Here is a 24,950-nt window from a genome sequence, read left to right on the forward strand (position 1 = left end):
CTTCATGCTAAATTACCATAACCATTACTTGACTTAAACCAAGTTTTCATACCAGGGAAGTTCCACAGTGTAACAGTATACACACTTTGATGTCCTCACAGTGTAAGTAAAGTGCACAGTATATACTTAGAAATACAGCTAAAAAGAGGCGCAGTGAGACATGCACATGTCCTCTGCACCTTTTTCACAGTCACACACACATTGGCCTTCGTCGGTCATTACAGACAAGCTGCTGGTTTTTATGCAGATTTATTGAATGCAGTCTTAATGGCTTTACCAGTCGTTCTCTTTTTACATGCATTTGTCATTTCCTGTCTTTCACTTCTTTTACCCTTGATCTCCGCCTGTCTTTGGTTATCACTTTCTCCTCCCTCTTCTGTCTTTTTACTCTCCTCTCTTGCTTTTCACTGTTCTTTGAAATATTTTTTCCCACTCCACACTCTGCTATTGTCACTCACCCTTGCTGAGTCTCCACCACCTTTGTCTTTCTCTCTCTTACACCATTTTAGCTCTGCCTTCGATCTCTACCTCTCTTTTCCACTTTTATCTTTTTCTTTCTTCTCCCTTTTTCTTGATAAGAAGCAGCAGGTGAAGGTCAAAGATGTCAATTCAAACACAACAAGATATGCAAAGAAAACGCTTTCTACTCTAAGATTTTTTTTATTTCTATTTGAAGCATTTTGGGTTTTTTTTATTTTTTTATTTACTTTTTTTTTTACAGTGGCTGCTATTGTCGAAGTGCAGCTTAATGTATTTGTGCTGCTATTCCTTCACCAGCTTCCTTTTGATGCTCTATAGCCATGCTGCAGGAATTTATTTAAGTACAGCCATAAAAACATTTTACACAGATTTCTGTGGAACAATTAATTTTGTGCAGATGTCATACTTTCACTGCTTTATGCAAGCAGAGAAATATGTGTGTTTGTGTGTGTGTGTGTGTGTGTGTTTTTTTAAGGAAGAATTGTAAATGAAGTCTTGTACAGTGGAATATGATTGATGATTTTCCGGCATGGCATTGAGTGCCAAGATAGAATTTGTTGATAAAATTCAAAACTGATAGCTATGCAGTTTTTTTTAATCATTCAAGACACACACCTCCTCTTACTTCAGTTCTTACTTGTTCTCATTCAAAATGATATGTGGCTTTATATTTTTCCTTGTGTATTACTACAGATACATGTTGACATCATAAATAAAAAAACTTGACTTCCTAGGAGTTTTTAAGTGTTTGATGTAAGTTTGATGAGTCAGTCAGTATGCCATGCTATGAGCTGTAACACTAATTTAAAACTAAAGTAATATATTTAAAAAATTGCGCACCTATAGGTTTAAAAACAGCGAGTGTGAGTACCACACAGGTTCTTCACGTCTTTTTCTCAGCTCTGTTTTAAGATTTCTGCCTGGCCGCAGTCCTAGTGAGGGAAACTGCTCAATATAAAGCTTTTAGATATATTAATATAAATTGCCCAGCTTTTGAAAAGTGCTTTGGACCCTCCTTAGCTTGCTTGGTGTCTTTCTTCTTTAAAAGCATATTCATTTTTTTAAAACATCTAGGCTTATTTTTGTTGCACCTTTGCATTGCATGTAAAGTAGCACTTTCATTTTAACAAGAAAACTAAATCAAACCAAAGAATAAATAAATAAATAAATTCTTGTACAACCTTAGAACTGTGGATTATTTTATATTAAACTGCCATCTTTTCAGATTGGCCTTCTGGGAGGTTACACCTACAGTATATACAGTTAATGCTGCAGTCTGTTTCTGCTGCTTTTTTCTGCAGCCATTAGTGTTGTAAGTCCAGCCACATATAGTCACTCCTCTAGGGCCGATTAAGGTTTTAGGTCTCGCTCTGCAAGTTTGGTTCTCTTTAAAAGTATCCCACTGTTACAGTTACCACACATATATTCAAAAGCACCTTTAGCGGAAGGTTTGAGGGCTCCCAGATTTGAGTGTCCCTCCCAAGAAACTCCTCCCACACTCTGGGCTTGTAAATATGAATATGTTCCTGTAGTCAGTTTGGCTGATTATATAACCTAATAAAATAAAATTACCAAGTGATGCTGAATTGCCTGAAAAACACTTCCCATGATTTTTTTTCTTAAGAAAACTGCGGTGCTTGAACGGTGCAGTGTTTTAGTCCTCAAGGAACAGTTTAAGGCACAAGTCCTCAAGCTCTATTCCCACTGCAGCTTGTTAGCTCGTGTTATTAGCTGAGCTGCCTGGGCAGGAAAGCACACACACACTTTGGTGCTTTTGGGCTTGGTGCAGTAAAGGCAGCCAACTTCTAAAGCAGTCTACATACAGTATAAGCCGGTTAGAGTATAATGGTTTAAATAGAGACGGGCAGAGCAACAGGGATTATGACCGTCTGTGTAGGCCTGTTATACTTTATCCCTTTGCTGTTCTTCATAAAGGAGTTTCTGTAGCACCACTCAGAGAAGCTCCATAAACCTTCTGTGATTGCATCTTTACTTCCTGCATTTATGCTCTTGCGGGATATCATTAGGCAAAAATTTGCTCACTAGCCTTTTTCTGTATCCCGACATCACCGATCACTCTCCAGTGTTGTTTCAAGCAGATTATATCATTAATGCAAAAACAACCGTTTCACCTTTTACCCTAAACATTTCCTGCTTTTTTGCAGCTGTACTTTTTTCTGTCAGTTGTAACATGTTAATGTTCTTGCAGTTTGTGTGTTTTATTGTTACACTTTATCAGCAAACTGTTAAGAATGAACTTTCTACTTTTGTTTTATAGCTCTAAATGTCCTGCCAGTCCTAGACATCCAATATCTGTAAAAAAAGAAAGAAATATACAACACGATATAAAAACATAAAAAATATACAGAGGTTAACACATTTGTTAGATCAGCTGTTATAAAAACAAGAAAACTCAAATATTTTAGAAATCTGTCATAAACTAATTTAAAACTATAAAAATAATATTATTATTTATTATTTTAAAAAGCTACATTTACATTTTTATACCCAGATTTGAGCTGGCACACTGGACGTCTCTGAGAAGTCAGAAATTATTTAAATTAAATTAAATTAAATTAAATTAATCAAGCATAACAATCAACAGCTAAACCACAGAAAAAAATAAAATTTACAATTTTTTTCAGCTTTTTGTGTATAAAAATTAATGAAAATTGATGGAAAACAACAATAATTATATTTTAGCATTAAAATATGATGGATTAACCATTACAAAAACATTAAAAATTGGTTTTGGTAATCACCAATGCTGTTAATTTAAGACAGCTGTGGCATATGCCTTAGACTGTGTGGAGATCTAATAAATGTGTTAAGCACGGTATTTTTCTTTTTGTTTTAACTGCTCTGTTTGTTGTTGTTTTTTACTATATTAAGCACTAATTGGATTGTACATCGGCCTTTCTCTACCCTCGATTTTTCAACTGATTTTTATGTGAAGGATCTGTGTTGAATTTACCCAGAAATTCAATGAAAAGAAATTGAATAGTTTTTGCTTTCTCCATCTTAGCCCCTCTATTATGAAATTAAGACTGTTGATCACTAATGTCAGTAAACTACCAGTTCCTGACACAATAACGTCAAAAAAAGGCAACAAATAACAAAAACTGGCTCTAGATACGATTGTACTATATGTATAGTTCTTTTGAACTCCCCGGAATGAAGTGGAGTTCTTAATTGAGACGATCTAGTTAGAAGTTATCGGGTAACACCAAGTCGAGCTTAGTTAACAAGCTGCATCCATAGACTTCTGGCCTCATAATCATCTCTAACTTAAAAACTGTAGTAACAAAGCAGAAGATGCTGGTGTGTCTGCAGCAGGCAGTTGTTCTGCTTACAGATACTAATGCATTCTAGTTATATATTTGTTCTTCTGTCTTTTTGCCTTTTGCTGTTTGATCGTTTCTCTCTCTCCGTTAATCTCAGCACGCTATCTCTACGGTTCCTTTAGAAAATATAAGCATTCCTTTGCAGTGTGTGTCAAAGGGTCAGTGTGCACACACCGTACCTCACTCTGATTCTCATGCTGATAACCAGCGTCTGCGCTTCTGTGTGTGTGCGTGTGCATGATAGATAGTAATACATCACCATAATGGAGCTTTAATGGCTGCAGTAAAAATCATCTTCGTCAAACTCTCTCTCTATTACACAAACACACAACTTACGTGTACCTCTGTCTACCTCTCTGTTTCCCACAATCCTCTCTGCCACTCCATAAATCAGACCTCAAGCTTACAGCGTTTGCTTTAGCCTCACGCTGTGCACTCACACACACACCTGGCATGTCAAAACCCAAACCACTGGATCACACACCAATTCACCAACACCTACACTTATAAACACACATACATGCATGTGCATACACACACTCACACACAAACACGCACGCAGTTACAAGAGTCATGAATCTGGCAAATTTTTCCCACTTTCATTATTTCGTCTGCATTTCTCTCTGACCACACACTGTGATTGCATGAGACACGATCCATGGGAGCTTACAACCAAAACATCCAAGCTAGTACCTCATACCTGGAAACTGTTTATATTTAATTTCTTTGGGTCATTAACGACTTTTGGATTATGTGTAGCAAGAGAGGAAGTCTATTGCTTGGCAACAAAGAGACTTTTTCTTCCCCTACCGAGTATTAAATTTTGATCATTTTCTAAAGAAAGCTGTGTTTTGTTTTTCTAGTTCTGGCCATCATTCATCATATCAGTCATGATATCAGTTATGAGAATATTTTTCTCCCTGGGTTAATTGTAACAATTTAAGAATGTTGCGACTCAGCTTTTTAATGGAGACCATTATACTTGCAGGCATGAAAAAAGGGGGGAAGCAAGAGGGGAATCAAGGTCATCACATTGGTTTTTGTTTTCATTACTGAAAAAGGGGATCATATTAGAGATTTCCTTACAGTCGGTCACGAAATAATTTCAGTCAGGGCCACTTTGGTCTAAAAGATGATTGTTATTCCATGTGCAGCAATTTACATTTGGCAGTACAGTTGTTTTGTTCTATGCAGAGAAAAGCGGTTAGACCTTTGGTACTGAACAGAGCAGACATCACAAAAATCTGAACATGATTGAGACACAATGAAAAGAAGAAACATGCAGACGTAGGTTGCAAAGCAGCTTGCGGAGGAAGCAGCAACTCTAGACAGGCTAAAGTGACTTAAATAACCTATCCTATATGACTTTTGCCAATAGGCACCGTGGGTTATCAATGACATCAACCCTATTAGCTAGTGTACGAGGGACCTTAATTATAAATCTGTTAATATAATTAAACTTAGTAGCTATATCCTCAATCATCCATCTCACGATAGTGCTTGACTCAAAGGCAACTGGATTTCTTTTAGGTTCTTTAAGATGACCTCTTAAAGAACCTCTTTAAGATGACCTCTTAAAGAACCTCTTTAAGACCTCTTGAAAGCCTTCTATAGTTTTAAAAGCTGGCGAGGAGTCCCAGGTATTTAACCTCTAGTGGGACATGTCAGGACATCTTTGTGAATCATTGCCCACCCTATAGCCATGTAAGTTGTTAAAGTCAAATGGCTGAGGGTGGACTGGCAGTTGGAGGCTCTCTTGGTGTCGTAGGCCATCACCTCTCTCCAGTCATCTGTTTTCTCTGCTTCACGGCACAGCATGCACAACACTGCACAACTTGCAGTGAGGTTTGCCAGGACCTATAATAAGAGGACCAAACAATCACTCCACAGGTCTTATGGTATATCATAGGAGAAACTGCTCTTACATTGTAGATCACAGGTGTCGAACTCCAGGCGTCGAGGGTCGATGTCCTCCAGGTTTTAGATGTGTCCTTGATCCAACACCGCTGACTTAAATGGCTAAATTACCTCCTCAACATATCTTGAAGTTCTCCAGAGGCCTGGTAATGAACTACTCATGTGATTCAGGTGTGTTGACTCAGGGTGAGATCTAAAACCTGCAGGACACCGGCCCTCAAGGCCTGGAGTTTGACACCCCTGTTGTAGATGTTCACATCTTGGACAGGGAAGACAGATATTTTGACAGAGCTGTGCCTAACCGGATCAACCAATGTTGCGCAGAAGAGGTAGCCTCGTAGAGGTAGGTTGATCCGGTTAGGCACAGCTCTGTCAAAATATCTGTCTTCCCTGTCCAAGATGTGAACATCTTCAACAGGGGTGTCAAACTCCAGGCCTTGAGGGCCGGTGTCCTGCAGGTTTTAGATCTCACCAAAAAATATATGCCCTTGTAAAAATTGTGCATACAATTTCATATAGAGTGTAAGAAGACGCTGGTTATTGTAATTAGTCACAAACCCAAAAATTAAGGAACAGCCGATTTTCTAAACTTAGGGGGAACAAATGTTGCAGCATTGTAATGTTTTCTGTTAAATCACCAGTCCAATAATGACAGACTAAATTTTAAAAACAAGCTCCAGACTGCACACATCAAAATTTTCCTAAAGCTGGTTTTAAATAAAAGCTGCCAATGACCACAGAGTCGACTGTTCTGCATGATGTGATATGTTCTTATGGACACAAGAGGCATTGAATTTATAAAACTAAATGTGCAAATTATTACAGCGGTTCTGGTGTTCGTTAAGTAAGATGATTGAGGTGGTAGCCAACATGCTTTTTTTATTTCCTCAAGACATTACTGATCAATTTTATGCCTAAAAACACATGAGGATTGTGCTATAACGTAATCTCATAATAGCATGGCTCTTGTTTTTTTTTTAATCGTCATCCTGTTTTTAAGTTGTGTTTAACACATTAATTTCAGATTTTTAGGCACTTTTTGAAGTCTTTTTCCTCCGGTGTAGGTCAAGGTTGCCTGAGTCAGAAAGCAGATGCAGCAGACAGATACTAAACTATTTATCTCTTCTCAGTTGTCTTACACTCTTATCTTTACTGCTGTGTTTTTCTGGGTGATTGCAACTAAAATGCAAGGCCGTTAAGCTAAATCACCTGCAAACACCACCAGTGTAGAAAAGTGTAGCGGGGCTTTCTGATTCTTCCAACACGAGTGTGCAAGGACATTGGCCAGAGTAAGAATGAGGACAGCAAATCAGTGGAAATGATAAAAAAAATCAAGGTGCAGATAATGAGGGCAGATAGAACAGAAAGAGAGATAAGTGATAAAAGTTGGACTATGTGCTCAAAAATCATCACTCTGTTTGACAGCTCATCACTTCCACGCAACCGTGATTCATCAGAGGCCTAAACGAACGTGTCAAAATTATTCCATAGACCTCCAAAGTTGTTGTTTTGCAAAGCATCTGTTTTCTGCTTACATCACCTGGAAAGACTGAATAAGTCATAAATTTTTTTGTTGTTGTTTTTGCTGTGGGGGGTTGTTCCCTGCTGTCTGAAACTAATGGGGCTTTCCGAATATGCCAATTTGAGCCAAACTTGCTCAGTCTCTCCAGTTCTGTCCCATTCTCTTCTTGCATATTACTTTGATTATCTTCTCCTATTATATTAATTCTTTGCCTGTCAGCATTTCTTTTTGGCTCTACAAAATCGTATGTTTTAGTTTAGGTAGCTTGGTTTCCTCTCAGCTTCTGGTTTCCGACTTGGAGTTTTGCATGTTCTCCTTGTGTCTGTGTGGTTTTTTTTCCATTCACTGCAGTTAAGTGAAAGTAGATAAGATGCAGTGATAGTAGGGAACAGGTAGAAGACAGCCTGGACAAATGAGGAATGAAATTCAGTAGAAGCGAGAGAAGAATACATGTGTGTGAATGAAAGAGAGGCAGGTGCAACAGTAAAGATGCAAGGAGTAGAGGTAGTGAAGGCAGGTGAGTGTAAATATATGAAGTCAAGCCATACAAAGCAACAGACAGTGCACAAAAGAGCTAAAGAAGAGAGTGCAGACAGAGTGGAGTGGGTGGAGACAAGTGTCAGGGGTGATTTGTGACAGATGGATAGCAGCAGGACTGAAAGGCAAGGTTTACAAGATGGTGGTGAGACCTGCTGTGATGTATGGTTTGAAGCAAAAAGCCAGGAGGCAGAGCTGGTGGCAGAGTTGAAGATACTAGGTTTTTTTATTGAGTGACAAAGAGGGACAGGATGAGAAATAAGCATATCAAAGGGACAACTCAGGTTGAGAGGCAAGGCTGAGATGGTTTGGACAACAGCAGAGGTGGGATAGTGGCTATATCGTATAAAGGATGTTAAAGCTGGGGTTGCCAGGCAAGAGGAAAACTACAGAGAGGGTTCGTGATTATAGCGAAGAAGCACATGCAGAGGAGGGTTGGTGTGACAAACAAGGATACTGGGGAAAGGATGTGATGATGACAGATTATCTTCTGTGGTGACCCCTAAAAACAGAAGCAAAGGAATAAGATGATGAGCTATAGTTTCATTGCTGGCATGAATGGTTTTCTGTTTCTGTGACTGAGAAGTAACCACTAATATCATAGGCTCCACCAGGGAAAATGGATGGATCTACAGCTAATAAGATTCAATACAAACTTGGATTCATATTAAAAGAGGGTTGTTGTTTTTTTAACATCCTCGATGACATTTCAGCAGTTTACATTTTAACTTCCTGAAAGTTGGGGACTTGCATGCTAAACAAAAGGAGTTTCAAAACTGTGGTAAAGCGTTCAGCTCGTTGTCTTTCTGGTCCAAGTATTTAAACAAAATTCCCTGATGCACATCTTGCATTTTCCAAAATGCAACTTGATAGTGTCTTTGATTAGCACTTTCATTGTGCCTTTATACACAACTGTGGCCTATTTCCAATAATTAATATAACAGCATGATATATGGATAATGACTTCCTTTTCCAAGTAATTTATTAGATAGATTATCATTAATCATTAATAGTGTTATTACTTGCATCAGTTTTACACATAAAGAATAAAGCCACTGTGATATAAAATACCACTGAGATTTTCTGGATAACAGATGAGAGCAGAGGGAAGAGGTTAAGACTTAACAAGGGAATATTAGCCAATATTTGACCCAGGCCTCACACACACATATACTCACACACAGACAAACATAAATGTGGGCTTGTGTTACATGGCCGTTTCAGCAGCTCTCGTATTGATACAGATGTATTGGTCATTAAGTCAGTTAGGTTTGACGTCTCAGCCCAACTGCAGCCAAAGATAATAATATCAGCGCTCTCTCAGAGAAATTTTCCACTCTGTCCGAACAGAAAGAACTACAATTTGGTGTTTAAGATTGAAGTCTGATGCGTGTGTGTGTGTGTGTTTGTTTGTGTGTCCTAAACCCTGCTCAGTGATCATCCATTGGACTGTTTTTTTCTTCTCATCAGTCAAAATACTAACAGAATAGTTGGTGTTCTTCTTAGACATAACCACCTGCTAGTTAGCTTAGCAAGATATAGGTGTAAACAGCTACCCTGATTCTTGTTCAGTTTAGTAGTTTATCAGCATATCACATTTGTGTTATCTCTGGAAATGTCAAATCATTATAACCAACCAAGAAGTCAGATGTTATTGATTGTTTAGAAATAATACATCTAATGGAAAATAAATTTGTTGCTCTCATTTAAAGCTAGCTGTTTGTTTTTGGTAAAAAGTAGATATAGCAAGCATAAAAACTTCACCCAGTGCTTTGTAATTCCCATTTTTATTCTTTTTTGTTTGTTTGTTTGTTTAGGGGGGGGGGGGGGCATTTTGACTGTCTGGGAGCTAATTTATTTATTTATTTACACGAGAAGGTGAAATGCTAAGCTAGCATTTTATGCTAGCAAGTTCTGTTTATAGGTTGTATAGTTGTGCACTTTAAGATGTTTTTTAGTGCTGAATTAGAAATAAAATATCACAATTTGACTCAAAAGCTCAACAGACTGTTAGGACAACTATCTACAGAGCCAGCTGTATTATTGGTCAGATAACAAGATACTAACTTCACACCTTTTCAGTTCAGTGAATAACATTAGCTGAGGTGAAGCTCAGCTAACAGATGCTAACAGATTGTCATGGACAAACCTTTAGCTATGTTCACATGACGTCAGTGTGTTTTGGACACAACTTCTAGTGGATATTTGTGGAACTGCAGTTTTTGGCACTTAGCCTTGTTTTGATTTTTCAATCCAGGAAGTGGCACCCTGTTAGTTTTTACTCTGAGCTAAACGAACTGGCTGCATATTTATCCTACAGACCTGAACACCATCAGAGAGAAAGTTAATATGAACGTTTTTTCATGAAAGTATTTCTTTTTTTGGCTTTTAAAAAAAAGTCTAAATTTTCTCCTCTCTCTTTCCGGCCTTTTTTTCCTCAGTTGGAGGCGGAGTTAGCACTGTGCGAGAGGGAGGGGGCGGAGCTCCAGGAGTACGCCAATCAAGTCCTGCAGCAGATCGCCGACCGATGCCCTGACATTTTAGAGCAAGTTGTCAACGCCTTGGAGGACAGCTGCTGACACACTAATGCACACACTGGCAGAAAATGATTTTTTTTTTTAAAAAGCTTACATTCAAACATTTAGTCGTATTTAAAGTCAGAAGGCAAACATTTAACACAGCTTGGCCCCATAATTCCCCGATGCACAAATAAAATTAGTGCTGCACATGAATAGGAATACGTTCCCAGCCTTCAAAGAAAAGGGGAACTAAGACAAAAAATCAAATTATTACTGAAAACTGGGCTTTAGTTGCTTTAATTTTCTGTTTAGAGCACTATATCAGCATGCAAGTCAGCTAGAAATAATTGATAATCTACATTTATTTACATTACTACCCCAACACAGAAAGAGCCCTTACTGCACTGGCCATACGCGACACCTTATAGTGAGCTTCCCATGTCCTGGGATTCAACGGGAGGATTTGTATTCGTGACTTGGGGCAAAAAGTATTTTCAAACCTTAACAAAAAGTTGAACATAAGCTGAGCTTGCCAGGTTCTTACACGCTGTTGCCACATTATTGTATTAGTTCAGATTCAAAAATATGTTTATTTCAACTGCCTTTGGCTCTTTACATCATTTGCTGCTATCTTTGTAATTTTTAGGTTCCTTTTTTTTCCACTTTCTTTGTTTTTGTCTGATGAAATGTCCTAACATGCAGTTTCTTTCAGCAGTATTCTCTAGATAGTTGTGTAAATTGTAAAGGGAGCGGTTTAATTAACACATACACAACTTTCGTCAGGGGTAACATGACACTTTAATCTATTGTTTCCCATTATTGATGAAAGGTACAAACTACAGTAAATAACTCGCAAAACTCCCTTTATGAAGACACACTGGCATGGATGGTCTGACTTTCTGTTTCACCACAGAAAATCACACGTCTCCTTCATTTATGGCGCCCATGCCAAAATTAGGTTCAGATAAGAAAACCCCTTTTATGACAATCCCTTTAGCGTTAACATGAGGTGTCAAGTCTGAACTTTACTCATTTACCTTTAGTCAAACGTCTTTTTTTCTTTGTTTTGGGAGGGGAGAAAATATAAAGTAAATGTTATATATATTTTTTTGCTTTTGGTAATATATATTAAACACTAATCTTGTTTAACTGAAAGTGTCGTCATCTGTTGGTTGGTATGCTAGCATATGGTAATGCGTCAAAGTCTTTTCTTTTTTTTCCTTGGACACTGTTATTGGGAACGTGTATTGCACCTACAGAAGGCTTTGTGTCCACCGGGAATGTTTTCTCAGACTCAGTTTCTTGTTCTTGTTGTCTACAGTGGAAATGACACTGCATGTCTCCCACAGCACTGACAGCCTTAGCATGATTTAAACTTTTACGGCAGTGAGCACTAGAGGTTCAAATTGTTTCAGCTTGAAGCAAAATTTCCTTCTTTCCCCCCCCATCCCTTATACTGTATTGAGTGATGAGGCCATGACGGGAACTGTTTAGCGCTGCTTCCTGGTAAGAAACACCTGGTGGACACAAAATCTAAAGACACAGATTCACATTACGCTCTCAAATCTGACTGGGGACGCTCATGAGAAAAAAGGAAAAAACAGCTTTTGTTTGTTGGCACCTGAGCAGCGTTTTAAAAAGCTTAAAGTCACAGGGGTGCAAACGAGAAGCTTCATTTCAAAGATACCTGAAATCTCATGCTGCTTTGGGTTGAAGGTTCCTCAGATGTCTTTTTTTTTTGTGGTTGTGTTTTAAGAGGGGACCCCAGCAGATCTGAGTGTGTTGTAAGTTCAGTATTTGTTGTCTGTTTTATACTGATAATGTTTGTCACTGGGGGTGATGATGACTGGGACTCACTTTAAATTTCTTGTGGATTAAAAATCAGATTGAGAGAGAATGTAATAAAATATGGATTTATCTTTATTTCTCATGTCATGCCTGTTATTTTCTCTGGTTTGTTCGCTGTCAGATTCTCTGGGATATGTGACAAGTGAAATGAAGAAAGCGCTGCTTGATTGTGCCCCCTGATCAATTTTAATCAAATGTAAAAAGTATCCTGTGTTCTAGGGCTGTTCGATATAACGATATATATCGGATGACGATATAAAAACGTCTATCGTTTCATTTTACGCTATCGTTTGTTTCGTGGTGTCGCAAAATAAACCGTTTACGGCAATATTTTTCATCGTTTTGGTGGTCACTGTAGTGGCTATATTAATTTCTTAAAGTTCTCTCTTTCTCTTATATTTAATATAACCACACTACAGACAGACAAGCGCATGTTTTTATGCGTTGTGGTTAGCAACAACGACGGTAACAGCATCGGGTGTCCGCATGTTTATGTTCCACATAAACCTTTCACAATAAAGTTCAAGATCCTGTTGAGACTTTTCAAAATAAACTGGATCACGTGAAAGAGCAGATTATTTACGGACGAGAAGTAAAAAAAGAGCCGCCAGGTGCTAAAAAATAAACCTTAGACTCAAACGTTAGAACAGGCTTTTCCCCGCAGCACGCCGTGTAATAAATACTCACAACTTATGTCTAAAAATGTATAGTTTCATGCATCGGTTAAAACACTCGACTCCAGCTACATGACGCGCAGCTGGAAACACTTCCCGCAAGTCGAGCTGCCTGAGATTCACAGAATTTACAGAAAATGTTACATTTTTGTGATTTATATCGTTATCAGGACGATAGAATTCTTATATCGGGATATGAGATTTTGGTCATATCACACAGCCCTACTGTGTTCCACTACTATAAAAAACTCATAAAAGCTAACTTTCTTTCACAGCAGCTAGCGAGCATACTTAGGTAGATCTGTCCTTTTTTTCTGACTTCAGCTTTCCATTCCCTTTGCCTCCTTCATTCTGCCGTGTTTTTCATATGTACACTGAACTATTTCTCTTATCTTGTGAAATAAACTAAATTTTGATTTGATTTGTTTGAACTACATTTTCATACTAGAAGAGAATGGTTAGTCTGCTAATAGGAAGGCAACAGTAACTCAAATAACCACTTCTTAAAACCAAGGTATGCAGAGGAGCTTCTCTGACCACACAACACATTGAACGTTGAAGCAGATGGGCTACAGCAGCAGAAGACCACACTGGGTGTCAGAACAGGAAATTGAGGCTATAAATTTATACAGACTCACCAAAAGTTGGACAGTAGAAGATTAAAAATAACATTGACTCGCTTGATGAGTCTCCATTTCTGCTGCAACGTTTGGAAGGTGGGGGTCCGAATTTGGAATTCTGCCTTGTATCAACGGCTCAGGCTCGTGTTGATGGTGTATTAATCTGTAACTTTTGGCCTCTAAATAGCAACTGAGTACAGTATAAATGTCAAAGCTTACCTGAGTATTACTGCTGACCATGTCCGTCCCTTCGTGACCACGTTACATCCATCTTCTGATGGTTAATGCTACATATCACAAAGCTCAAATCATCAACTGGTTTCTTGAACTTGACAGTTCGTTGTACTCAAATGACCTCCACAGTCACCAGATTACCAAGAATATTTCCAGCACCTTGTTGAATCTGCGCCATAAAGAAACAAAGCAGTTCTGAATTAGGACTGTGCGATATGACCAAAATCTCATATCACGATATAGGACATTTCTCATCCCGATAATGATATATATCACAAAATAGTGCTTTTTCTGTAAATTCTGTGAATCTTGGGAAACTCTACTTGTGTGAGGTGTTTTCAGCTGGGCGTCATGTACCTAGAGTCCGATGCATGAAACTATATAACTCTTTCCATACTCTTTCACGTGATTCTTGCGTAGGTGGTAGAAGAGGTTTGTCATGTTTGAGTCTGTGGTGGGGACCGGTTTGCAGCATAATTTGCATAGTACAGTTTTCTGGTTTGTGTCACACTTTTTATAACCAAACCAAGTCCATGCTACAAAGGTAGCCCCTCGTTTAGGAATAAGGCCCTTGATTTGTTTTGACTGGTCCTTCTGTTTGCCGCTACCTGATTCTTCCTCATCTTCACTGGCTATGCTGGTATTCTCTGTGCCCTGATGCAAAAATATTGCTGTAAACAGTGTATTTTGCAACACCACGAAACAAACCATAGCGTATAATTTGAAACGATGTTTTCATTTTGTCATCGGATATATTTCGTCATATCGCACAGCCCTATTCTGAATGTAAAGGGAGATCCAACCTAGTACTACTAAGGTATACCTAATAAAGTGTCCGGTAAGTGTATATGAGTAATTGTAGCTAATTTTCTGAAAATGACACAGTAGTTAAATTTAAACTAACACAAAAAGATGACTCAGATGTTTAAAGGAGTTGTTAGACTCATTCGGCTGGAAAATTTGGTTTAACAGACCTGCCCAGCTCGCCTGACCTTGAACCTCGACCCTCACCTGACATTTGCCCTCACTTGTGAAGAATTTCTATTTAGGGATCAAAGCGCCATCCTGTTATTATGGCCATTCTGGTTTTCACACAACACTCAGAGAACCAACTCCTGGCAGTCTGTAAATGTAGCATACATGCTGGTGCTTAGCTTCACATAAGGCAACGCTTTGTACGTGTGTTAGTGTGTGTCGAGGATCTGCTCTGCTTTCTCTATCTACTGTCCCAATAAAAGCCAGTGAAGGGAGACAGGAGGGATGGACAGAGCGAGAAAGAGGAGGAGAAAGAGATACGCCTTAGTGACTCCCTGATTTATGTGATGGAGAAAAAGAGGAAGGGGGAGGGAGGTAGAAATGAGTGGAAACATGGCCCATTGAACACTTCATCCCATCTCTTCTACAGCTCTAACTTTGCACAATGTACTTCTACCTGCCCTGTGCACAAAAGTGCATGTCTAAACATCAGAAATATGCACTAAAGAAGGATATATTTTTATATTAAAGTTGTCTAAATGTTCACTTTTCAAATATAGATATTAAGATTATTTTCAAAAGGCTTGCATGTGATATTCCTCACTTGAGGAAAAAGAAAAGCTGCAATCATTATGATTCCACATCATTTTACTTTTAAGGAACAATTACAGCTACATTCACCTGCAAGTTCGCATAAGTCTAAATCTGTGCTCCAGTCCAACAAATCTGTGCTCTTTAAATATGCGCATGTGTGCATTCAGGCTGGAAAACTGAGGCTGTGCGCGACAGAAAGCACAAGCATCACAGGAAACACAATGCTCCAAGTACTTCAACACTAAATGCTAAATCCCCTTGATTCTTGACTGCTGCTCATGTGCAGTATTGTCCCACATCGCCACGGACAAAGGAATCTGGAGAGCTGTTAAAGCTGGCAAAGAAAGAAAAACAAACTGTGAAACAGCTCCAGAGAAGCAGAGCACAGGGCCAATCCCACACAACCAGGGGTGAACCCTTCAGAGGCCTAAAGACAAATCATAGAAATGGAGTTGCATTCATTAACTACAGTTACTCTGGCAGCATCATTCTCTACAGACCTCACAGTGTACTTTCACATGACAGGTATGCTTATGTGTGCAAGTGATAAGACCGACTAACCATAAACAGTTGATGATTTGTCCTTCAGCAATTTAAAAATGTTAACATTTTGTTTCTGTGCCACTGCAATGATGTTAATGGTCTCAGTCTGGCCAACTCTGTAACAAAACAGGTTTTGCCAGTCCATACGTCAAGTTATATAAGGAAAAAATAATAATCACAACATTCTAGTTCAAAATCTGTATAAAGTGGCGGTAAATTGTATTTGATATACAATCCTATGAAAAACTAAGTTCACTCTTACTGCTTCCATAGGACTTAAGATAGTAAGCAGCAGCCTGGTATCGTTTGCAAGTGTGAGCACCTCTATAAAAGCAGAAGTGTTGTTCTGGATCATTCACTCAACATAATGGCTCAATATTCACCAGGAGTGGATATTCCAGCAAATTCATCCCAATGATCAGAGAAAGTACAAAAACCCTAAGAGCTACTTCTCAGACTCTACAGGCCTCAGTTAGCATGTTAGTTAAAAGTTAGAAAAAGGCTGGACAAGTTTTGCTTGTTTGGAGGGTTGCCAGAAAAAGCATCCTCTCTCTGAAAACTACATGTGGCACAGCTTAACTTTGCAAAGTGGCATTTGAAAAAGCCACAACACTTCTGGAACAATGTGGTTCATTTGTCAGAGACCAAAGTGGAGCTGTTTGGTTATGGTACACAGCTTCACATTTGGTGGAAACCAAACACAGCATACCAACTCATCACTTCATACCAACTGTTAAGCACGGTGGTGGAGGGGTGATGATTTGGGCTTGTTCTGCAGCCTCTGAGTCAGCCATCGGTGCACCTGTGAGGACATCTCTCTGACAGCTAAAGCTTGGCTGACACTGGGTCATGAAACAGGACATTGGCCCAAACTGTGCATATGGACTATGGTCTATATAGATTTGAGCAGATGAGGCTCAATGACCAACCACAAATTTTGTCACAAGGGTAACTCTGCATGTTTTACACCCGCTGCTTTTCCTGATGCAATCCTAAAGTTCTGTCCAGCTGGAATCAAACGACCGACCTTTCACCTCACCAAGCAAATGTTGTAACCATGGAAACACCAGCAGAACAAAAGGCTGAAAAAGAAAAGAATTAAGGTACTGTAATGGGCCAAAGTCAAGACCTCTGCCCAACTTGAAGTCCTGTGGTGGGACCCTAAGAGTGCTGTGCAATCGATTGCTTGCAAACCTCAATGAACTAAAGAAAACCTTGTAAAGAAGAGTGGACCAAAATTCCTCCGTGACCATGTGAGAGACTGATAAAGTCATACAGAAAATAAATACTGGAAGTTAATGCTGCTGAATGTGTTCTACAAGCTACTGAATCGTGGGGTGTGCTTGGTTTTTCACATGACTGCACAGAGTCCTGTGAAAACCTTCTTTTTCACATGACTGTAGAGAGTCAGCGGGACACAGAAGTTGTGTTTGTTTTATCCTGCTGGGAGCACCAGAGGGGAGGAGCTTGCCACACAAGAGTCCGACAGCTCAAAATTACTGTGCTTTGGAAACTTCTTTCTTCTTCTTCTTTTTTTTTTATTGCTCTGATGCAGTTATAAAAACGGAGTAATCGGTTTGTGTTTGGGATTTGCAGCGATCCTTTATCTCTTCTCCTGTTTGGATTTGTTTCTCTATCTTTTGTCACTCTCACGCGCCGCACCTTTCTTTACAGAGATTATGTGTGGATAAGATGCTGCTGATACTGGTGGTTCACAGCACCCCAAAAAAAACAACCCAGATGTCCTTGAGATAACACGCGAACACGTGTAATCCACGCAGCGCTCCCGCCTTTCCACATACGAGATAGACGAGGGAGGAAGGAGGCACACGAGGAAAGTAGGAGGAGAAATAAGAAGTGAGTGACTGCAGAGGAAATGAGGAGGGCTTGCACTGGCTTCGGGACAATGTGGTTTCAATCATCACACATCATATCGCACATGACTGAGAAGAAAATGATTGAAAGGGTGACTGAGAGAAGGAGAAAGCAGAGAGGAGAGAAAGGGTTGACACCAAAACAAACAGCAGCCCAACTTCAAACACACTCAGGATATATATTTTAGGTTTTCATGCTCAATAATTAATGTTCTCACTTGTGGTTTGCTTGTTGCTTCAGTCTTTTGTTCATTTTTTTTGTGCTCCTTGCAGATGTGGTATTGTTGTCTCTAATAAATGGTTTGTAAAGTAAATAAGCAGTAGGTGAAATGAATGGAGAAAAGAAGGAAGGGAGGAGTAGATGGAGAGAGCTGGCTCGGCATAAGGGACAGGAGGAGGTAGTGAGCGGTAGGAAAAACCTTGGAAAGGAAATAAAAACAATGTGAGCGGAGTGTAGCTCCTAAAATAAGCTGTTAGCCGCTGACAGCCCAAACATACTCCAACACCGATGACATTTTCCTTCTCTCCTCTTTTCCTTCCCTGCCTGTCCACTTGTGTTTCTTTTCATTTGTCCGGGTTCTTGGTTTCACGTGACTACCTCTGCCACCTCTTTAACAGAGCTCTGTTTCACTTTGTTCACCTTTAACCATCTGCTGTCAGGCTGGCAACCTGTTCAAGATGTACTATGCCTCTCGCCCTACGACAGCTGGTTTAGGCTTCAGACCCCCACCCACCCACGAGCCCGAATTGGATAAGTGGACGAAAATGGACGGATGGTTGGATGGATGGATTTCTCTGTATTATTGTAGGCTCTTCGCATTTCAATATAAAGTGCTTTGAGGTGACTATTGATGTGACTTGGCGCCAAATAAATAAAATTAAATGGATGGATGGATCTTTTTTTAATCACACCCACAGAAACAATGAAGGGAAAATGTGATAATCTTAGATAACTGAAGCATTATACTGATTAAAATGCCCGGTTCATGCTGCGGTTTGATATACTGCATCTGTGTTCCATGCCTTTTTTATATGCTGAAGGTAAAAACACTTCTGTAAAGGATACATACAGTGCATCTGGAAAGTATTCACAGCGCTTCAGTTGTTCCACATTTCTTCACATTACAGCCTTATTCCAAAATGGATTAAATCACTGGGTCAAAGACCCAAAATGTTGAGTTTTGTTCTGGATTTATTTATGATTTATTTGTTATTTTTTCTTTGAAAGTATAAGATAAATTATGTTCTAGTTCCTGAGTATTCTATTTTCTACTTTTAGTTCCTTGTTCCAGTCTGTCTTAGTCTTGTCTCCATGTCTTATCTTCAGTGTTTCAGTATTTGTCATCCTTTCTATCTCCCTGGTCCTGTCCCATGTGTGTGTGTGGTCTCTCTGGTTCTGTCTAGTTCCCATGTTTGTCCTGCTCCCTATATTTATCCCTTCTTGTTTTTGTTTTTCATCCTTTTGTGTCCCCCTGTGGTCTGTCATGTCTCCATATTTTTGTCTTGGTCAGATTTGCGTCGTAGTCTGGATGTCAGTGTGTGTTTTAGTTTCTGTTTTATCTTAACAGTCCCTCATTTTGTGTTCTTAATGTTCAGCTTTGCTTCCACTGTCTCTTCAGTTAGATTTGGTTCAGCTGTGTCCCCCAGTTGTGTCCACCCTTCCCTGGTCTCGTCCTGTGCATATACCGTTCGTCTGTCCTTCTTGCCATTGTAAATAAATCTGTGATTTTAAGTTTACTCTGCCTGCCACACGCCCGAACATGAAAAAATTCATTTTACGCACAGTCTCCCAAAACGATAAACTGAAAAAAGGTAAGTTGCCAGTTCATGGTCTTCCGTTTAATGACTGTTGATATGCACATGTACACCAATCACAATGACCATGATTATCACTCACAGAGAATTAAGCAATGGCTGCAACCACAAAGCAATAAAAGATGGTAAATTCACTCCCTTTTTACATAAATGGCCAGTAAAATGACCTTACAAACACTGTCTCATAATTACCATCTAACAATAAGAACCCTGGACTACAGTCTCACACAACAACAATTTCTCTTGTGGGATCAGTAAAGTATCTGTAAACAACCACTGTTGAACAGAGGTGGTGGCTTCAACACCAGCCATCAGTCACCCTTCTCAATCTCCACTCACATCTTATAGCTGGTGAATATGATAGGCTGGGGCAGGTTCCCCAGTGGCTTTACCAGAATACCCACACGCAGTAAACTGTTGTAATGCGGAAATGCTGTTATACAGTAAGAAGAGATGAGTAACGCTCTCGGATTGGCTACTTTCAAACCTTCCCCCTCTGAGTACAGGGCTATTTCACCATCCTCAAAAAAATGCGAGGAATATTTGCAACTTTGCGCGAACAATTATTTGTTAGGATCGAAGGAAAAACACGACTAAGGCCGCGATTTCGCGTGGGTACACTTTACATTTCTTAGTGACAACAACTAATTGTACAACGAGACAAAAACCAGCCAATCCCTTAAAGATTTTCTTCTTTTACGCTTTTGTGTCGCAACAACCAAAACAGAGTCAAAAAAAAAAAGACGCTACTTGTGTCTTACTTCTCACCTTTGTATTCTCCAGGCTGACTCTGTAGCCTTCCCAGGTGTCCGTTGTCAGGATGGGCGAGCGGTCTAAGTTGCGGCCACTCAAGGTCCAACTCCCGGGTGGAGGCGTGGGTTCAAATCCCGCTCCTGACTTGACACTTTACATTTATTTATACTACAGGTCATGGTGGATAATAACACGATAGCCTGGCAAATATCTTGATTATAGTTGAAGAGTTCGAATAGGTTTTCCAAAGCCATGTTTTGTATATAAATCTGAAATGAAAAATACAAAACACAGAAATCCCAACATTTTTTTCCCGTCATTCCTCCTTTTTTAGAGCGAAGTTTTCAGCCAATTCGCATTCACGCAGCACATAGCGTCATGGCTTCCGAGCTGCTTATTACCCAGCATACAGTTGGGCAGTGTCAGTGTGTGCATGTTTCACAGATTGTGGTGCAGGGTGTTTTGGTTCCACATAAAAATTTGGGTGATGGTGTCTGTCCTGTTGAAAACAATTAGTTGTTGTTGATTATTGTCTTGACGGTGACTAGACTTTTGATTTGAACCGTGAGTGAGAATAGCATGTGTGTTTCTTTAGTGTAGTGGTTACCGCGCCGCGACGGCCAGTGGAATTAAGCTCATTCTTATTGTTAATTGCAAACGCAAGGTCACGTGAAAGTTAATCTGAGGTTAACTCATTCACTGCCATTGACGTCTATAGCCGTCAATTGCAGTGAATGAGTCAATGGGTTTAACTCATTCACTGCCAATGGCTGGCAGTGAATGAGTTAAGTCATACGCAAATCTCTACACAAGTCTTGTAAGAAGGGGTTTAGTTGTGTGAATGCTTCATGTAGACCAGGGGTGCCCAATCCCGGTCCTCGAGAGCTACCGTCCTGCAGCTTTTAGATGCATCCTTGTTCCCACACACCCGAATCAAATGAATGGCTTGTTATCAGGCCTTTGCCAAACACGATGGCATGCTGAAGAGGTAATCAAACCATTTGATTCAGCTGTGTTGGAGTAGGGATGCATCTAAAAGCTGCAGGATAGTAGCTCTCGAGGACCGGGATTGGGCAGCCCTGATGTAGACCGTGTCCTCATGAAATGACACAAAGCAATCACTGTCATCTGCATAGAATCAAATAAAACCATACGCTAGATAAAGGTTGCTTGTAGGTATGTGTAATTTGCCTAACCAAAGGTTTCATGCCCAAGAATGGATTTATTCTTTATTCTTTTATTGTGTATATTTCCAGTTTTTGTGTTTTTATCTGTTGTACAGTGTCCTTGGGTGCTTTGAAAGGCGCTATTTTTAAATAAAATGTATTATTATTATTATTATTAAGAATGGATTTACTCAGTTAAATGCAGTGCATGTCTGGATACTATAAAGATTGTTTCTATTGTGAAGATTGGAACCAAAGGTGAATCCAGTGTTTTGATGGTGATTTGCAACATGTGTAATGCCTTTAAAGAAAACTTCAGAAAAAGTAAAAAGGCATAAAAATGAATTTGTTTACCGACGTTTGACTTCAAATGCATTGCACGGCCTGACATAGCTTTACCTGCCAGGTTGAATTTGGAAGAATTTTGCTTGCATGTTTGCAGGATGGGTGAGTAGATTAAGATGTGCTGCACAAATCCCAGTGACTAGGTGTGAGGTATTAGTCCAAAGCCTTCTCCTGACAGCAACTTTTACCTACAGCCCTTTAGGTAAGCAACAGTCACACACTCTGTCGGCGACTCTTATAATGTCTCGCCACATTATGTCAATTTTATTATTAGATGGCGACCATGAGGGTCTGTTCAAGTGTCTGCCTGTGCACCTTTTTTGTGAACATGGAAACTTGTCCCTGGAGAATTTACATTACAATGCACTAGCTGTGCAGGTGCCTTAGGCGATGGACTTCAAAGACGTATAAGAGGAGTGACTACTTGGCTGTCGGGTCTCCAGCCATCCATGTCTGTGTCACCAAGGGAGCATAATCAAGACCCAACTCCCTCTGTCTATCAGGCAAGTTTCCTCATCGCTTCCAAGCCACCATTGTTCAGCATGCTGTTGGGCAGTGTCATTTTCTTAATCACAAATAAATTATGATTAGATTATTAAAATATATATATATATATTTCAACAAATACCTGGATAATGATGGAAGAGTTTGAATCAGTGGTATAAATTCTTGTATTACCTATGATGTGTGGGTTTTTTTTAAAAAAATATGTAATAGTAAAGGTTCTTAAAATATACTCTGACGTCTTGTTTTCAGAATTTTGAGTTTAATTTTAGTGTTTTATTGGTCTACCGGGGTTGTCGGTTAAATAAAATAATTTGTGCTCTCCTTGATCTAAAAGCTGGAGCTGGTGACCTCCTCTTAGGTCTTTACTACAAAGCAATATTTAACGGGTTAGGGAGCAATCATAAGCTTAAAGTCAGATATTTCTGTTTCGTGAAAATGTTTTGAATGATGTCCAGCTATAAAGTTACAGCAAACTCTGCTCAAATTGTCACTAAATTTGTGTTTCTTCAGCTGGTGATATGGAAAATGTCTAAGCATTTTCTTGTCTTTCTATGTTTTTAGTCATCCAGGTCAAGGTACTCGTAAGCTTGATGAAAATAGGCGACTTGACTTCTTTAAGTCTTTCAAGATGTTTCATAACACTCATACTTTACAAAGCACAGTTGGCACAGTACATGAAAGGCAAAGAAAGACAACTTTGGAAATTACAAACACTGCAAATAAAAACTAAAGACAGACAGGATCGAACGGACTTCACTAAACGTGGAAAGGACGTGCTCGCCAAAGAGCTAATATCTCCACAACAGCTGCCCATAATGGATCTCATCACAGTGATAAGAAATAATAAGCTAACACAAACGGAAGCAGAGCAAATCAGAATGAAAGTCCAATAAAAGTGCAAAAGTCCAACCTCACCATTCAAGAAAAGGAGCCTATTACATCCCCAAATAAAGACCAGAGCATCACCAGACTACCAGTCAGTGGGGAGGTGCACCATAGTTACTTGTGGGGTCTTCATATGGGAAGACCCCACAAGTAACTACAACTACAGCTACAACTTAAAAGGGAACAACCTTAGTACGGCTCTTACCCTGGCAATACCACACCCTGTATATATGGACTTCCGAAGACACATCATCTGCTGACTTCACCAACAAAGTCCACAAACTTATGCTGACTCCATACAAAGCCATAGTGTCCTTTGATGTTGCCTCACTTTTCACTTGTATACCTACAACCGAAGCAGTCAGAAAAACAACTACAGTAAGGCAGGTCCTTACACAGCAGAACCAGGTTCGAGTTAATACATTGTAATGTTGCTCTTTTATTCTAACATAACTGCTGCTCTGAATCATTAAACCTACTTACTTACTGTCTCATAGCCTAGTATAGGTCAGTAATCCATGCTAAAAAAAAATAGTTGATGCATTCATTACCACTAAGCTGCATTATTATAATTCATTATTGTCAGGTTGTTTTAAAATTCCCTGAAAAGTCTTCAGTTAATCCAAAATGCTGCAGTGGGCATACTAACAGGGACAAGAAATAGCTCATATTTCTCTTATACTGACCTCTCTTTATTGGACCCCTGCTAAATCTGTAATTCAATTTAAAATCTTTCTCCTGACATACAAGGTCCTAAATAATCAGTCCCATCATATCTTAAAGACCCCATAGTACTATATTACCCTAATAGAGCACTTCACTCTCACTTTCTTGCGATTCCTAGAGTTTCTAAAAGCAGAATGGGATGCGGAGCCTTCAGATATCAGGCCCCTCTGCTGTGGAACCAGCTTCCAGTTTGGATTTGTTACACAGACACCCTCTCTACTTTAAAGATTAGACTGTTTCCTCTTTGATAAACGATATAATTAACTCTCCTTTTGCTTTTCTTCAGAGAAAGTCACAGCAGATGGCCGGCCCTCCCTGAGCCCGACACTGCTGAAAGTTTCTTCCTGTTAAAAGGGAGTTTTTCCTTCCTGCCTTCAAAGTGAAATTAATTTGATTGACTGAATAGTTATATATGTGATATACATCCTGATCCAGTTTCTAATCTGTGCTCTACTATTCCAGCAGTATAAGAGACCCTTAGCAGCAGATTAGATCCAACATTTATATATTTATATATTTTTTTTATATATTTGTATAAAATTAACATTTTGTTAATAAACATTAATAAACCTTCCCCCAGTCGACAATGCACACTTAAAACAGGCTGTAAATAAAAGAATCAGTGAAAATGTGGCGCTCTAAACTGAAACATAACCTGCTCCCGAGCAGGTTGAGTATGAGTAACCATGGTGATTTACCTCGGTAATAAGAGAACCACTTTCCTGACACAGACAACTCTGACTTTAAGTTAAAGATTGCTCACTAACCCCTCTGGTTTCACACGTTGCTTTGGGCTATGAATCTGTTTCGAATGTTGATTAGAACCATGAGTTAGAGGGACACACACACATCTTCTTGTAGCATGCTTTTTAGGTGGCGTATGTTAATGCACAGCTATATAATGGACTGTTGACCTGTCGAGGGGCTATCCTAGCTTTTGCTCTGTGACATTCTGTTATCTGCTAAAATAAAAGACCTGTTTTGTCTCTGGTACATTTGACCTTGGACGTCCTGGGCTCTGTACTGGGTAGCAAGTTCTTCTGTTAACTCGTTTTACTTACCCTAATGCTGG

The 24,950-nt window shown here is 39.4% G+C and overlaps 1 protein-coding gene across 8 annotated transcripts in view; it reads left to right on the forward strand.

The window, feature by feature from the left end:
- LOC146555711 (ELKS/Rab6-interacting/CAST family member 1-like) overlaps nt 1-12,242 on the forward strand; it is a 157,545-nt gene extending 145,303 nt beyond the window's left edge. For all 8 annotated transcript variants that reach the window (XM_085250933.1, XM_085250925.1, XM_085250928.1 and 5 more), the window contains one exon: nt 10,242-12,242. In XM_085250933.1, the coding sequence (XP_085107059.1) occupies nt 10,242-10,379 (138 nt within the window). In that variant the 3' untranslated portion in view covers nt 10,380-12,242. The remainder of the gene's footprint in view (nt 1-10,241) is intronic.
- The last annotated feature ends 12,708 nt before the right edge of the window (nt 12,243-24,950 follow it).

The sequence above is a fragment of the Mchenga conophoros genome, linkage group LG17 (assembly GCF_057382185.1).
Source record: "Mchenga conophoros isolate Kocher_MC1m ecotype Shallow Benthic linkage group LG17, M_conophoros_male_GT1.1, whole genome shotgun sequence".
In the NCBI taxonomy this organism is placed as follows: domain Eukaryota; kingdom Metazoa; phylum Chordata; class Actinopteri; order Cichliformes; family Cichlidae; genus Mchenga; species Mchenga conophoros.